This window comes from Heptranchias perlo, chromosome 4 (genome assembly GCF_035084215.1).
Source record: "Heptranchias perlo isolate sHepPer1 chromosome 4, sHepPer1.hap1, whole genome shotgun sequence".
In the NCBI taxonomy this organism is placed as follows: domain Eukaryota; kingdom Metazoa; phylum Chordata; class Chondrichthyes; order Hexanchiformes; family Hexanchidae; genus Heptranchias; species Heptranchias perlo.
Window position 1 is genome coordinate 27,667,686 of NC_090328.1, and position 17,435 is coordinate 27,685,120.

General features: G+C 44.0%; 1 protein-coding gene across 2 annotated transcripts in view; it reads left to right on the forward strand.

Annotated features, from left to right (window-relative positions):
- Positions 1-17,435, forward strand: part of dmgdh (dimethylglycine dehydrogenase) — a 106,791-nt gene that overhangs the window by 49,566 nt on the left and 39,790 nt on the right. For both annotated transcript variants that reach the window (XM_067982658.1, XM_067982659.1), the window contains exons 6-7: positions 10,615-10,863; positions 16,452-16,650. In XM_067982658.1, the coding sequence (XP_067838759.1) occupies positions 10,615-10,863; positions 16,452-16,650 (448 nt within the window). The remainder of the gene's footprint in view (positions 1-10,614; positions 10,864-16,451; positions 16,651-17,435) is intronic.

A 17,435-nucleotide genomic window follows, 5' to 3' on the forward strand; every position in this document is an offset into this window, starting at 1 on the left:
CTTCTGCTTGAACTGCTGCAGTCTATGTGGTGAAGGTACTCCCACAGTGCTGTTCGGTAGGGAGTTCCAGGTTTTTGACCCAACGATAATGAAGGAACAGCGATATATGTCCAGAACAGGATGGTGTGTGACTTGGAGGGGAACTTGGAGGTAATGGCGTTCCCATGCATCTGCTGCCCTTGTCCTTCCAGTTGATGGAGGTCGTGGGTTTGTGAGGTGCTGTCCAAGAAATTTCTGGGCCCTGCTTTCCACTTCTGTTTCTCATCCAGCTGTACCCACTTTCTCATCTTCTCTTCTTCCGGCACCATGTTCTCCCTTGTTCGTTCCTCCCACTCGACACTATTCCTCAGCCTATCATTTCTCTTCCTACAATCCCAGGCGTGAGCCTTCATTGAATGATCCCACAGCCTCCCTTTAAGCCTCTCTTGGTATTCTCTGCTCTGCCTACCATGGCACCATAATTGGCTCTCCCAGAGCAGCAACCCCATTTATCTCAAACTCCTCTCCTGGCTATTATCTTGCCCATCTTCCATTGACATTCAATGGCATTACCATCATCGAGTCCCCCGCCATCAACATCCTGGAGCTCATCATTGACCAGAAGCTCAACTGGGCCAACTTCATAAATGCTGTGGCTACTAGAGCAGTTCAGAGACTGGGTATTGTGCAGTAAGTGGCTCACCTTCTGACTCCCCAAAGCCTCTCCACAGCATATAAGGCACAACTGAGAAGTGTGATGGAATGCTCTCCATTCATCTGGATGGGTGCAGCTGCAACAACACTCAAGAAGCTTGACACCAAGCAGGACAAAGCTGTTCACTTGACCAGCACTTGCACAACTGACACAGCTGATCAGAAACTGTACCCATTGTTAGTGGATTTTATTTATCATAGATTGTTTCAAGATCCTAAAAAGTCTCTATTATTTCACCTTAGTGCAGATAAATGATTCTCTGATGTTGTAAAAGACTAAGGGAAAGAAATTGGTTCTCATTGTGCCCATTTTCTGGGTGAATATGGGGGCAAAAAGGACCAATTTTGGGGTGTAACGTTCTATGTCCACTTATTAACCCCTCCCAATATTCTTCAAGCAGAATGAACACTAGGCGGGCACGCGCAGTGTGGAGCGACGGCCATTAACTGGGAGGTGCCAGGTGATGATGTTACTAAGCTAGGGTGGCCTCTCTGAGGCAGACGAAGGGGGATGTCACCAAGTGAGAGGCGATTTCTCTACGGCAACGGATGGTGACATCCTTGTTATCATTTCTATGTAATTCTGGCGACTATTTTAACAGAAGCATCAACCCATTTAATCCAATCTGGTTAATACCTAGGCTAATGTAGAAGATAAAGGAGTGTAACATGAATGCGTTAAGCATTAATTTTTTTATCACGGGCAGTAATTACTAGCCCGTTGTTTTGCTGCTGCTGTCTGTGTTACTCTTTGGGCCACTAGAAAAACTCCTAACAGTAGTTGAACTATTGACTTTATGTATAATGAGTTCTGAAGCTATCCTTGCAACCGCAAACTATCCTGTTCTTGGCAAATGCGGTGTGATGGCTGTTCTTTATGGCTTGTTCAGCTTTTGTTGCTAATCATTATTCCAGATTTAGTACCTAAGAATTGTGAGGATTGTAGGATATGACAAGCTAAAACTGAGCCTCAGGACATTCCACTGCATTTATGCGATCTGGATTAAGTTGTCTCTATGGGAATATGTGTGGTTTGGCTTTTAGTTTCCCATCCTTGTGTGTAATATTGAACAAAAGAATATGTTACTGTAGCAAGGAGGCAGTGCCAATAGCTGTGAGGGAAAGTTTCCATAAACACATCTCACAATTTAGTGACTTATGCAGCACCAGAAGTAAACAAGTACAAGTGCAGGCTATCTGGAATATGCTGTCCGTTTAGAAATGTGATGGAAGGGTGCCTTGGCTGTAAGGATGAAAGGGTAGAACGTTGCTGAGGGCTGTTTCTTGGACTGCGGCAGTCTTCAGCTGTAAATAGAAAGTGAGCCAACAGCTGCAACTCCTCTTGGAGTTTGAATCAGATGGCATTTCGTGAATCAAGAGTAACAAGAACATGTTGTAAATTAGTTATCTAATGGGACAAAACACTTACGTCGCATTTTCAGAGCTTTAAACAATTTACTTTTATGAATTCCTTGCGGGGGGGCGGTGGGGGATAGCTTTCTAAGTTAAGAAAACTTAAAAATAAAATAGTAAATATACTGAAATATCAGCCACTCAACTACATTTACCTTGGTTTAAAAACTTGACCTGAGTTAGACTCCTACCCAAGTCATGTAGCCCCTACCTGGCTGGTTACTCTTCAATTAACATGTCCAGCTTGGTGTTTGTCTTAAATTAGTGGTGCAGCCAATTTGTAGCTCAGTTTGTGCAAACAAAGAAAATCAATCCATTTAGAGACAATCTGATCAGAGTCCACTATGCTCCTTTGTAAACAATTTTACAACACCAAGTTATAGTCCAGCAATTTTATTTTAAATTCACAAGCTTTCGGAGGCTTCCTCCTTCCTCAGGTAAGGAGGAAGCCTCCGAAAGCTTGTGAATTTAAAATAAAATTGCTGGACTATAACTTGGTGTTGTAAAATTGTTTACAATTGTCAACCCCAGTCCATCACCGGCATCTCCACATCATGCTCCTTTGTGTTACACTTCCAGACATAGTGGCAGCTAATGGGAACAAGTACATCGCAGTCTCATCAAGCTCTGTTCATAGGGTAATTAATTCATTTTTTAAAAATCCTGAGGTGACAAGGAAAACCTGCTAATACTTTGACATACTTTATAAGTTTAATATATGCAGTATTTTGATCAAAGCTGATGTTGGGATCATACAGTGACAGTGTCTGTTGAAGTGTCCTATAGGGGATTCTGTCATTATGGCATTTTTCCATTTACCTTGACAAATTTCAGAAGTACCCACCGCAAGGTTTTTAACCTCCCAATATTTGCCATCCATCACAACACAGTATTTGCAGAGGATTTGAGCAAATAATATTTAGATCAAATGGAATTCAGAGAAACTAAGTAAAAATTAAAAGTTTCAGAATTGGGATTACGTGGAATGTGCGCGACAATGGTGGACGGGCAGCAATCGGTAGGCCACCTGCCAATCATATTATAATGAGGCTCGGATGTTAAAATTGGCTGGGACTCACTCCGATGACATGGTTCGGGTGTGCTGTTTGCCCGCCTCGGGGCCCTCACACACCGATCCCGCTGTCCGTTAAAATCTCCCCCATTGAATCTCTTCCTGTGCTAAATCCAAGTCCTTGGGGTGATGCTAGTGGAACTCACCTGATCTGCCACCTCTCTCCAGGCTTTCTCAGTGAGGCTGTTGGACATCTTCTTCCCACTTTGTGAGAAAAGCACTTCCCTTCTGGCCCTGATCTCTGCCAACAACACCACTGAGAACCTGTCCTCTCATTGCTGCGTTCTCCAACATCCAACAGAATGAAACTCTGATCCCAATGCAGTGATTAAATGTATTGAATGCAGCCTCCCTTTAAATGGTGCATTCACCCTTTAAATATGCTGCCTCAGGAGTCCCGCCGGAAATTGCGTGGCCCGCTGCTGTTGCAATTGGCCGGTCAGCAAGCCAATCATATGACAATGAGTCCTGGCCATTAAAATCGGCCAGGCCTCGCTCCAATAACGTCTTTTGGGTGCGCATACTCTCCGTCCCCACCCGCATGGATTCAGCCCTCTGTTAAAATCACCCTCAAGGAAGGAGCTGTAAAGTTGTGTGAGGCCTGGCTATTGTCAAGCTATAAACATGGACAGGTTGACAGGCTACACTTTGTGACACTGCTGTAAATCTGTTACAGTCCCCACCACTTAAAACGTCCACGTTTAAAATGGGCAGTTGCATATATCGGCCAAAAAGCCATAACCATTATTCATTTGCATTAATGTCAATTTCAGAGTTGCCCGTTATAACGTCTTAAGTGCTCCGTTTATTGTGTTTAGTGTGTTTACTCACTAGTTTGTATAATTAAATAAAATATTAATGAAATCTAATGGAACAAAAAACTTATGTCACATTTTCAGAGCTTTAAACAATTTACTTCTACAGATTCTTTGCGGGGGGGTGGGGGATAGCTTTCTAAGTTAAGAAAACTTAAAAATAAAATAGTAAATATACTGAAATATAAGCCACTCAACTACATTTACCTTGGTTTAAAAACTTGACCTGAGTTGGACTCTTACCCTTGTCACGTAATCCCTACCTAGCTGGTTACTATTCAATTAACAGTGGTGTTTCTCTTAAAATAGTGGTGCAGCTAACTTATAGCTCAGTTTGTGCAAACAAAGAAAATCAATCCATTTAGAGACAGACTGATCAGAGTCCAGTATGACTCCTTTGTGTTACACTTCCAGACATAGTGGCAGCTAATGGGAACAAGTACATCGCAGTCTCATCAAACCCTGTTCATAGCGTAATTAATTCATTCTTTAAAAATCCTGAGGTGACAAGAAAAACCTGCTAATACTTTGACATACTTTATAAGTTTAATATATGCAGTATTTTGATCAAAGCTGATGTTGGGATCATACAGTGACAGTGTCTGTTGAAGTGTCCTATAGGGGATTCTGTCATTATGGCATTTTTCCATTTACCTTGACAAATTTCAGAAGTACCCACCGCAAGGTTTTTAACCTCCCAATATTTGCCATCCATCACAACACAGTATTTGCAGAGGATTTGAGCAAATAATATTTAGATCAAATGGAATTCAGAGAAACTAAGTAAAAATTAAAAGTTTCAGAATTGGGATTACGTGGAATGTGCGCGACAATGGTGGACGGGCAGCAATCGGTAGGCCACCTGCCAATCATATTATAATGAGGCTCGGATGTTAAAATTGGCTGGGACTCACTCCGATGACATGGTTCGGGTGTGCTGTTTGCCCGCCTCGGGGCCCTCACACACCGATCCCGCTGTCCGTTAAAATCTCCCCCATTGAATCTCTTCCTGTGCTAAATCCAAGTCCTTGGGGTGATGCTAGTGGAACTCACCTGATCTACCACCTCTCTCCAGGCTTTCTCAGTGTGGTTGTTGGACATCTTCTTCCCACTTTGTGAGAAAAGCACTTCCCTTCTGGCCCTGACCTCTGCCAACAACACCTCTGAGAACCTGTCCTCTCATTGCTGCGTTCTCCAACATCCAACAGAATGAAACTCTGATCCCAATACAGTGATTAAATGTATTGAATGCAGCCTCCCTTTAAATGGTGCATTCACCCTTTAAATATGCTGCCTCAGGAGTCCCGCCGGAAATTGCGTGGCCCGCTGCTGTTGCAATTGGCCGGTCAGCAAGCCAATCATATGACAATGAGTCCTGGCCATTAAAATCGGCCAGGCCTCGCTCCGATAACGTCTTCTGGGTGCGCATACTCTCCGTCCCCACCCGCATGGATTCAGCCCTCTGTTAAAATCACCCTCAAGGAAGGAGCTGTAAAGTTGTGTGAGGCCTGGCTATTGTCAAGTTATAAACATGGACAGGTTGACAGGCTACACTTTGTGACACTGCTGTAAATCTGTTACAGTCCCCACCACTTAAAACGTCCACGTTTAAAATGGGCAGTTGCATATATCGGCCAAAAAGCCATAACCATTATTCATTTGCATTAATGTCAATTTCAGAGTTGCCCGTTATAGCATCTTAAGTGCTCAGTTATTTCAAACAGAAACAGCTGTGTTTACTCACTCGTTCGTATAATTAAATAAAAGTATATCGTAACTTGAGAAGCTAATCCCAGTATGGCTCCCAAGCCCATTAAAGCCAGGAGGCTCTGGTGTCTGTTTGGTCTAGTAAAACTGTAGCCCAAAGCTCCATTTTAAGACCCAATGGATTATCTATAAACTTATAAAACTTTGTATGGAATTGTTTTAGTGCTGTAATAAATCGGACAGTTTGTCTATGCTTTCCTAACATGGAAAAAGTATTGTCTGGGGAGTAGAGTTCCGTGCATGTGTCCAAGGATGGTCTGCTAAATGAGTATTGCATTCTATACACTGATTCGAGACCAAGGGATAACTGCAGCCCTAAAACTGCCTGATAATAGCTGTTTGTTCTCCCAGGATACTTTTGTCTTAGTTCTGAAATTACTCCTTAGGTACAAATTCTGCTCAGCAGCAACAGCAGAACTCAAGGGCAACTAACGAATGATTTTTAATTTTATTAGCACTACCGCGTTATACTGGCCATCATATGTAGCGGGCAAATCGCGTTCGCACATATGCAAATCATCTAAATGGCCCAGCCCCACACCTTCCACTGAGATACGGAGACGCTCAAATAGTGCAGTACGCAAAAAGTGTATTCTGATTCTCACCACGAGCAGGGAATCGACCATATTATCCACACAGATCCAGTTCCTTGCCTGCTGGGACTGCTCCTTCGCACACAGAACAACCCAGCTCTTGCTGTTAGTAATAAGACATTTCCCCCAACCCCAGATTTCCCCATACTGAATATATGGGTAAAACACTGGGCTCTGAAATTCTGCAAGAGTACTCCCACCGTACCTCCAGCGGTACATCCACGCAAACCTCAGAAAACAGCTCAAACGGCTGAACGTGGCCCTTACACCATTTCCTTTAGGGTTCCACTGGCCTCCTGCCAGAGTTACGGTAGAACCCCAGCAGAATTTCCGGGCCTTGTAATATATATGGTGTCTGAACAAGTGATGTGCAACTTCTGCCTAGAACTGAAGAAATACCTGGCAATGTGGCCCACCTTCTTGGAGACACACTCAATACTGAGTCTCACTGCCCTCATAAAAAGGAGCTGACAAGCATACTGAAGCGACTGAATAGAGCAACACCCATTTAACCAAAGGCAACTTTCCTTCTGTCGCCTGGCTGCCCAGGCCATAGCCAGACTCCGGTACTTCAGTGTGCGATATCATGCAACAATATATAATTTTACCAAGAAGCGCCACATACAATGTATACGATTGAATGTGTCTCTACAAATACTGTGTGAACACAGTGTACAGTAACTGACAGGTGAATGTGCGTAAACGGTCTGGTTTTTCTCTTTTTTTCTTGTGTCTTTAAATTCTGTTCTTTGACAAAAGTAAACATTGTTTTTGAAAAGAACAGTATTTACCAGGTGTTTCAGAAGCAGCGTTGGTGATAAGATTATTGGCGTTTTGCTCAAGGAAGAACGTTTTGTACACAGGAATAACTGGAATATTAATTCTATAACAGTGTTGGACTGGAATTCATTCCCATCTGCCCCAGACTTGCTAACTTGTCTTTTTTCCACTGGATCTCTTGTTCTTTCCAAAATACCACATCAATCCTTTGATGTTAGCCTCTTCCATGAGGCCATACCATTGGCCAAAGGCATACTCAGGGAGAGGTTGGGTTGATGCTGCCTGTTCCCCCTCCTCAAATGGATGCATTCAGCCTTGTGATAGAAATGGGTCGTTATGGCTCAGAGAGGCATTGGAATAAGAAAAGAGCTTGGATTTATATTGGAGCTTTCACCTCCTTAGGACATCCCAAAGTACTTTACAACCAATGGATTACTTTTGATGCGCAGTCACTGTTGTTGCGTAGCCACTGAGATTCCATGGTTTGGAATTCCCTTCCTAAACCCCTCTGCCTCTCCACCCCCTCTCTTCCTTCAACACCCTCCTTAAAACCCACCATTTTTACCGTATGTCTCTATGAAATCCCTTGGGATTTTTTTTTCTGCGCTAAAGGCACTACATAAATTTGCTGTTGTTATGTAGGCAATTGCAGCAGCGAATTTGTGCACGGCGGGGTACCACAAATAGCAAATAAATGATTGACCAGTTAATCAGTTGTGGATGGAGGAATTATCAGGACATCAGGAGAGTTCCATGCTCTTCTTTGAATAATGCCGTGGGTACCTTTATATCCACTCAGTAAGCTGACAAAACCTCGGTTTAACATCTTATCCAAAAGACGGCACCTCTGACAATGCGTCATTCCCTCAGTACTGCACTGAAGTGTCAGCCCAGATAATATGCTCAAATGCATAGTGGAATTAGAACCCACAATTTTCTGACTCATTTTGGCCTATCAGAGAACACAGGATCGCAATGCATCATTGTTTTCTTTGATAAGGTAAACTGAAGAAAAATAAAATCATTCTTATTTTTGTAACAAAACAGCCACTAAAAATGTTGGAAAATGCATTTTTTTGGCTACTTATTTATTTTTCTGCTCTGTGAACATGTCCTGGCTCTATGCCTGTCCAGCTAAGAGGGAATGCCAGCTGCTGGTATGCCGTGTGCTGCTGCTGTATGTCTTGAAGTTGCTGAATAAGCCTCTTCCTTTTCTAAACCATCCATGCAAGCCACTGTTTATTAAAAACAATGTAGTGTACATATGTGGGTCTGTGGCCTGCTGGGCCTTCTAGTGCCCTTAAGATTATTTATTTTTCATCTCTCCATTTCCACTTCCCTGAAAGTGATATTATTTTGACCAGTGCTGGCAATTGGTACTATTTTTCTCACCAATCATCACCCCTGCTCTCCTTTCCTTTAATTGTCAACTCCATGCTGGGTAAGGGTGTGGTCCCAAAGGTACCAGTCACCCCCCCGGTACCTCACTCCTGTGGTCATTATTCATGTGTGATGCTTGACAGTGAGTGTTGATAGGCCATTTGACCATAGCAGCCATTTCAGCCAGGCCTGATTCTATTCATACATGTGCACTTACAGCAAGGATTGCTGGAATAGGGGCAAGAACCTGAGCTGATTTTCCTTTTCATTTCTTCAGTGAAAGGGAGCATCTTCATCTTCAGGAAAAAAACCCTAGTTCTCAAGATTCACTGCTGTTGCTGGAGTGTATCACTATTAATCTGATCTTCCACCCGCCACGCTATTGATTTTAACCTGCTGTATGTTCCCCACTGTCCCTCTGCTCTACAATCGATGGCAGAGTTGCGAGATGTTTTGCTATGTTAAACGTGTTTCAGCAGTAGATGAGCTGAGGCAAAGATGGAGACAGGCGATGTTACGGAGGTGGAGTAGGCGGTCTTGGTGATGGAGCAGATATGTGCTTGGATGCTGAAATAGGACTCCAAGGTTGTGAACGGTCTGGTTCAGCCTCTGACAGTGGCCAAGGAGAGAGATTACAACAGTGAAAACACTTCAAAAGTACTTAATTGCTTGTAAAGCTGTTTGGGACATCCTGAGGTCGTGAAAAACACTATAAATAAGAACATAAGAAATAGGAGCAGGAGTAGGCCATCTGGCCCTCCAAGCCTGCTCCACCATTCGATAAGATCTTGGCTGATTTTCAACCTCAACTAAACTTTCCCGCCCTATCCCCATATCCCTTGATTCCCTTAGTGTCCAAATATCCATTGATCTCAGTCTTGAATATACTCAACGACTGAGCATCCAGAGCCCTCTGGGGTAGAGAATTCCAAAGATTCACAACCCTCTGAGTGAAGAAATTTTTCCTCATCTCGGTCTTAAATGGCCAACCCCTTATCTTGAGACTATGAGCTCTAGTTCTAGACTCTCCAGCCAGGGGAAACAGCCTCTGAGCATCTACCCTGTCAAGCCCTCTAAGAATTTTATACGTTTCAATGAGATCACCTCTCATTCTTCTAAACTCCAGAGAATATGGGCCCATTTTACTCAATCGCTCCTCATAGGACAACCCTCTCCCATCCCAGGAATCAATCGAGTGAACCTTTGTTGCACCCCCTCTAAGCCACGTATTTCCTTCCTTAGGTAAGGAGACCAAAACTGTGCACAATACTCCAGATGTGGTCTCACTAGAGTTCTATATAATTGCAGTAAGACCTCCTGACTATTATACTCCAATCCCCTTGCAATAAGGGCTAACATACCATTTGTCTTCCTAATTGCTTGCTGTATCTGCATGTTAACTTTCTGTGATTCATGTACAAGGACACCCAAATCCCTCTGACTACCAACATTTATTAGTGCCTCACCTTTTAAAAAAATATTCTGCTTTTCTATTCTTCCTACTAAAGTAGATAATTTCACATTTCCCCACTTTATACTCCTTCTGCCACCTTCTCGCCCAATCACTTAACCTGCCTATATCCATTTGCAGCCACTTTGCATCCTCCTCAAAGCTTACTTACCCACCTAGCTTTGTGGCATCAGGAAACTTGGATACATTATACTCGGTCCCCTCATCTAAGTCATTAATAGAGATTGTAAACAGCTGAGGCCCAAGCACTGATCCTTGTGGCACCCCACTAGTTACAATCTGCCAACCCGAAAATGACCCGTTTATTCCTACCCACTGTTTTCTGTCCATTAACCAATCCTCAACCCATGCTAATATATTACCCCCAATCCCATGAGCCTTAATCTTGTGTAACAACCTCTTGTGTGGCACCTTATCGAATGCCTTTTGAAAATCCAAATATACTACATCCATTGGTTCCCCTTTATCTGCCCTGCTGGTTATACCCTCAAAAAACTCTAATAGATTTGTCAAACGCAATTTCCCTTTCATAAAACTGTATAAATGCTGGTGGTAGCTTAGAACCTTTTGCCAAATGGTTTCTGATGAAGACAAAGATAAAGCTCATATTTCCTACTGTGTTTGCTGCAGGATTCTGGGCTTGTGAAGTTGGAAAGATGATTGGTTTGGAGCACCCCCTTGTCCCTGTCCACCATCAATATGTCATCACATCAACAGTCCCAGAGGTGAAATCACTGAAACAAGAGCTTCCTGTTCTCCGTGACATGGAAGGGTCATACTACCTGCGCCAGGAGCGTGATGGTCTACTGTTTGGTCCCTATGAAGATCAGGAGAAGATGAAGATTCAGGACTCTTGGTTAACAGATGGTGTCCCACCAGGTACAAAGAGGATATCGTAATTTGATTTAAAAGATCCGTTTTATATTGTATTACCTACAAATGCTGAAGTACACTTAAAGGAGAGGATAATTCTGCACTAGATAGAGTGAAACCATAAACCTGTTTATAGAGAACGGTTTACAATTTTGCTACAGTTAACCTACAAAGGAAATTTACTTACTCACCTCTGTGTGTCAGCTGGGTTTAGTTGGCAGCATTCTTAGAAACCTCAGACCAATGCTTGAGAGCACATCATCTAGACTGACACTTCAGTGTACTATTGATTCACCATTTACATATATTTGCTTAGCACTATCACTGGAAGCATGGAGTCAGCTTTCACTTAAGAAACATAAGAAATAGGAGCAGGAGAAGGCTATCTGGCCCCTCAAGCCTGCTCCGCCATTCAACAGGATCATGGCTGATCTCCAACCTCAACGTCATTTTCCTGCACTATCCCCATATCCCTTGATGCTTTTAATATCTAGAAATCTTTTGATCTCTGTTTTGAATGTGCTTGATGACTGAGCCTCCACACCCCTCTGGGGTAGAGAATTCCAAAGATTCACCACCCTCTGAGTGAAGAAATTCCTCCTCATCTCTGTCCTAAAGTGCCTACCCCTTATTCTGAGAGTGTGAGCTCTGGTTCTAGACTCCCCAGTCGGGAGAGACATCCTCCCTGCATCTACCCTGTCGAGCCCTGTACATATATGCTGATGACACCAAGTTCTGCTTTTCTGCCTCCTCCATTAATCCAAAGGCTACGCATGCTTTTAAGCTGCCCATCAACATTTAAAATCTGCATGAGCCCAAACTTCCTAAAGCTTAATGTTGGCAAAAACAATGCCATTTTTGGTTCTTGCCAAAACCTACATTCCTCTGGCTTTGATTCCATCAGCCTGGCTGCAACATCAGGTTGGGTCAAGAAGTGTGGAAACTTGACATATTGCTCGACCTCAAAATTAGCATCTTTCCCTCATCCACTTTGCTACCAAAACTACTTCCTTCCATCACCGCAACATCACCCACCTCTGTCCCTCCCTCTGCTGCCAAAACTATGCTCTTGTCTCGATAATGAGCTCCGTCCGCTGCTTTTTCTTTCTCTTTGTCCATTCCCTAGCTGTGCAAGGCATCTTCATCCTTTTAAAAGTTAAATCTTTCCTCCTAGACTTGGCGCAGCAGTTTTTCCAACTTTTGTTGGCTCTCTGACTTAGATGCGCGATTGATGCCAATCCCAACATCAACTACCTAAGGACTGTTGTCCACTGCTGCTTATCAGCTTCCTGGTCTTTCCACTGCTGTTGGCACCTCTTCGGCTGATGTCCCACCATCGTCTTGACCCTACTCAGTTTTAGTCCGTTGCCCTGCTGCCTTCCCAGCCTTATTGTCCAACCCTCACCCAGGGACTTGAAAGCCTACCACCATAACATCAAAGCATGCTGTTTTTTCTGGCTCTTGTATTGACTGCTGCTTCCTGGCTTCTGAGTGGGAACCACTGCTCTACTTGCTTCTGGGATCTATTTCCTCAGGCACTGACAATTGTGATGGGCTACTAAGAGAGAGGTTTGGAGAAATTTAATTTTTTGTGCAGAATGTTCTTAGAGCATGGGATACTTTGCCACAGGGAGTGGTTGGGACAGAGACTGTTGCAAGTTTTAAAGATAAATATTTGAAACAGGAGAAGATACAGGGCGATGGGAGAGAGCAGGCTGGAATCATCGCCCCAGACTCCACTAGTTTCCATGGCCTAGCCCCATTGCTCTGCTGGCCCCTGGGTTGAATTCCATTTCCCGGTTAGATCATAGGAACATAGGAACAGGAGTGGGCCATTCAGCTTCTCGAGCCTATTCTGCCATTCAATTAGATCATGGTTGATCCGTACCTCAACTCCAATTACCCGCCTTTCTTCCATATCCCTTGATACCCTTACCTAACAAAAATCTATCGATCTCAGCCTTGAAAGTTTCAGTTGACTAAGCATCCACAGCTGTTTGGGGGAGTGAGTTCCAGATTTCCACCACCCTATCTGTGAAAAAAGTGCTTCCTAATTTCATTCCTAAATAGTTTAGCTCTAATTATAAGATTATGCTCGTTCTAGATTCCATCACCAGAAGAAATAGTTTCTCTGTATCTACTCTATTAAATCCCTTAATCATTTTAAATACCTTAGTTAGACCATCCTTCAATCTTCTAAACCAAGGGAATACAAATCAGGTTTATGCAACTTGTCCTCATAATTTAAGGCTTTAAACCCTGGTATCATTCTGATGAATCTGTGCTGTACCCCTTTCAAGGCCAATATATCTCTCCTGAGATTTGGTGTTCAAAATTGAACACAGTACTCTAGATGGGGTCTGACCAAGGCTCTTTCCACCTAAAGCATCAACTCTTTGCTTTTGAATTCCAATCACCCTTCAGATAAAGGCCAACATTCCTTTAGCCTTTTTGATTTTTTTTGTACTTGTGCACTATCTTTTAGTGATTTGTATACATGGACACCTAAATCCCTTTAGTGCTTCACAGCTTCTAGTCTCTCACCATTAAGAAAATATTCCAGTTTGTCTTTCTCAGATCCGAAGTGGATAACCTCACACTTCCCCACATTAAACTCCATGAGGTAGATCCCGACTTTGTGCATTACTGTAAAACGGGTGATCGCAAGTCAGCAGCCGGTTTTACATCTCTCTCGATTTTTACTTCCATTGAAGTCAGCATGCAGATGAGAAACAGGACAGGGCCAAGGATAGATTCTTGAGGGACTCCAGAGGTAACGGTGTCGGACAAGCAGGAATGCAAGGGAAACCATGAAGATAAGTGCGCCTGAAGATAAGCTTGTGGTTGCAATTCTGTTTCCACCCTCACTTCCTGATGTAAGGTCCTGCCAGAGACATGGGCCTGCGGCCAGGACCTGGCCCACCAATACGGTAATTCTTAGACCTAGATGGGAGCATACACCACATACGCTCCACTTGTCCAGCATCCGGCCAAGGGTGTCCCTGTTAATTCAGCTCGTATGTGTTTAATAAGAGCTTATTAAGGACTGTGAAGGATTTATTCAAGGTCACTCATGATGAAGTTGTGCAGTTTTGCATGGGAGAGATATAAATAAGTGTGCCTTCAAAACAATGGTTACATGTATGAAGGAAGGTCAGTTCAGCACAGCTAGTACTTAAGTTTAAAAATAATCGGTGGGGTATTTGTGATAAATGTGAAGGATGAAGCCATATTTCCTTTATTGGCCTGAATCCCACTGGCAGTCCCATCCAGGCTCCTGCTGGCAGCTCTGACTCAACCTGACACCTTCTGGTATCCTTGATCCAACCCAACTCCCACTGGCACTCTGACCTGAGCTGATTCTCGTTGGCAGCCTTAACTCGAACTAACTGAGTTCCACTGTCAACCCAAACCCGACCCTAATCTCGCTGGCATCCCGATTTAACCCAACGCCTTCTGACATCCCAAAGTGGCCCTATTCCCGCTGGCACTCCAAAAGTGATTTTCTATTCATGCTAATTGTTTTTTCATTTGTCAGTGTGAGTACAGAATCTCCATGGCAAAATCTACAGTCACCTTCCATGTCCATGTTCATGTCTGTAAATTGGGCTTATTCAATTTGACAGCCAGCAGTAATGGAAAAATCTTGCTGACATCCAAGGTGGATGATCTTACACATTCACACATTCAACTCCATGGGATAGATCTCGACTTTGTGTAAAACGGGTGACAGCACAGCCGGCTGAAGAACCAATTGTAAAGGGGGCCACTTGGGGGCGAATTTCTGTGTTTCCTGAGTGGGGACCTTGACACCCCCACCTGAACCTGACCAATTTCCCACCAGCTTTAGTAGTATAATATTCTCCCCTTCTCTTCTGAAAACACTTACTTATCCTGGTGCACAGTTCCATGTATGCAGGCTGCCCTGTGGTATCTTTCCACAAGTGGCATTCTTCATGTGTGAATCTAGGCAGTGGGTCGTTCCTTCGCAAAGAGCATCACGGTTGAGCCCGATCCTGTCCTTATCCATTGTCAACACAGATGCAGGAATCACTGGATAATAATCAAGAGCAGTAGCCCAGGGACACGGAAGCTGCAGGAGTTCCTCAGGGCAGTGTCCTATGCCCAACCATCTTCAGCTGCGTCATCAATGACCTTCCCTCCATCATAAGGTCAGAAATGGGGATGTTCGCTGATGGTTGCACAGTGTTCAGTTCCATTCACAACGCCTCAGATAATAAAGCAGTCCGAGCCCGCATGCAGCAAGACCTGGACAACATCCAGGCTTGGGCTCATAAGTGGCAAGTAACATTCACGCCAGACAAGTGCCAGGCAATGACCATCTCCAACAAGAAAGAGTCTAACCATCTCCCCTTGACATTCAACGGCATTACCATCGCCGAATCCCCCACCATCAACATCCTGGGGGTCACCATTGACTAGAAACTTAACTGGACCAGCCATATAAATACTGTGGCTACAAGAGCAGGTCAGAGGCTGGATATTCTGTGGCGAGTGACTCACCTCCTGACTCCCCAAAGCCTTTCCACCATCTACAAGGCACGAGTCAGGAGTGTGATGGAATACTCTCCACTTGCCTGGATGAGTGCAGCTCAAGAAGCTCGACACCATCCAGGACAAAGCAGCCCGCTTGATTGGCACCCCATCCACCACCCTAAACATCCACTCCCTTCACCACCAGCGCACCGTGGCTGTAGTGTGCACCATCCACAGGGTGCACTGCAGCAACTCACCAAGGCTTATTCAACAGCACCTCCCAAACCCGCGACCTCTACCGCCTAGAAGGACAAGAGCAGCAGGTACATGGGAACAATACCACCTGCACGTTCCCCTCCAAATCACAACCATCCCGACTTGGAAATATATCGCCGTTCCTTCATCATCACTGGGTCAAAATCCTGGAACTCCCTTCCTAACAGCACTGTGGGAGAACCTTCACCACACGGACTGCAGCGGTTCAAGAAGGCGGCTCACCACCACCTTCTCAAGGGCAATTAGGGATGGGCAATAAATGCCGGCCTCGCAAGCAACGCCCACATCCCATGAACGAATAAAAAAAAATATTAGCTCCCGTGAAATGGCATTTTAAGTTGTGTGTGGTTATTTGCAGATATGGAAGATGTATGTTCTTATATTTCATTTTTAAAAAGCCCTGGAATTCATTATTTTTATTGTTTTCTGAATCGTGGCTGCTCACATCTATTTCTATGGCCCTGCTACAGATAGTCCATACGAATACTGATGTTCCTGCATGATTTAACGAGTAAGATCATTTTAATTTTCAGTGAGGGTACACAGAGTTATTGTTCTTTTAACTTGCCACTGAACTCTGCTGAGAAATGATTGTGCTTATCCTATGTACTTCTTAACTAATTTCGAGGATTGATTTCTGCTGGGACCCATCAGTATGAGAGTGTATAATCTGCATGAAGACATTTTGTTTTTCCATGAGCATGTGGACTGTCAGCAACATTCAGTCCTCCCTCTGGTACTATTCACATATCAGATATACTGTATCATAATCCAGACGCTGTGTATGTGCTCAGGGGTTTCTGTATTATTATCTGTTCCAGGATTTGGGAAGGAACTTTTTGAATCAGATTTGGATAGAATCATGGACAATGTTGAAAGTGCTATGGATATGGTCCCAGTTTTGAAAAAAGCAGATATAATTAACATAATATCAGGTCCTATCACGTACACACCAGACATTCTTCCTATGGCTGGACCACACCAGGGCGTCCGGAACTACTGGGTGGCTATTGGCTTTGGGTATGTACATTTTTCTGTTCCTTTTCAACCAACATCATTAATTGTTTCATTCATTCTTCTGTGACTGCAGACACAATGACAGGGATTTTCCCGTTATGGGGAAATTCTGGCCCATCTTTAACAGGGCAGGAATTCAACCTGTCCCAATGGCCTTTCCTTGATCCTGGAAGATTTTCCTGGGTCAGGATCCCCCAGTAGTAGCCCACACGGGCGGGGGTGGCGGGGCAGGTGTGGGAAGTGACTGCAGCAGGCCTCGGGCCCATCCGCAGGGTCGTAGGGCCACTTGCCTGTGGAGCCATTGAAGAGGACAGTATGAATTTTTGGGGGAAAAAAATGACATTTTACAGGGCTTGATTCTCTAAAATTTAAATTCCCCGTCCCCATGCGTGACATAGCACACCAGGAATACACAGGCTTCTGAGCAGCCGCTGTTGCTGGGGTGCATATGACAGGAAATATATTGGATTATATATTTACGACATTTGCATTCCCTTTGAATATGCCCGCACATTTTAGTTTCCTCCTCCCTCACTTGCAGCTCCTCGACTGATTTCCCAGGGAGGCCATCTTGGGGCCATAGCCTTTCCCTGTTCATCTCATCAAAATCCTTTATAATTATAAAAACGTCTTTTAAATTTCCTCTTAGCCTTCTCTGCTCCAGTCCCTGTATCTCAAGTCTCTTCTGATTATAATTCCTCATCCCGATATCTGTGCTGTACTGCCTATGACTTTACTGTCCTTTCCATAATGGAGTGCTCAAACCTGCACACGCTACCCTAACTCTG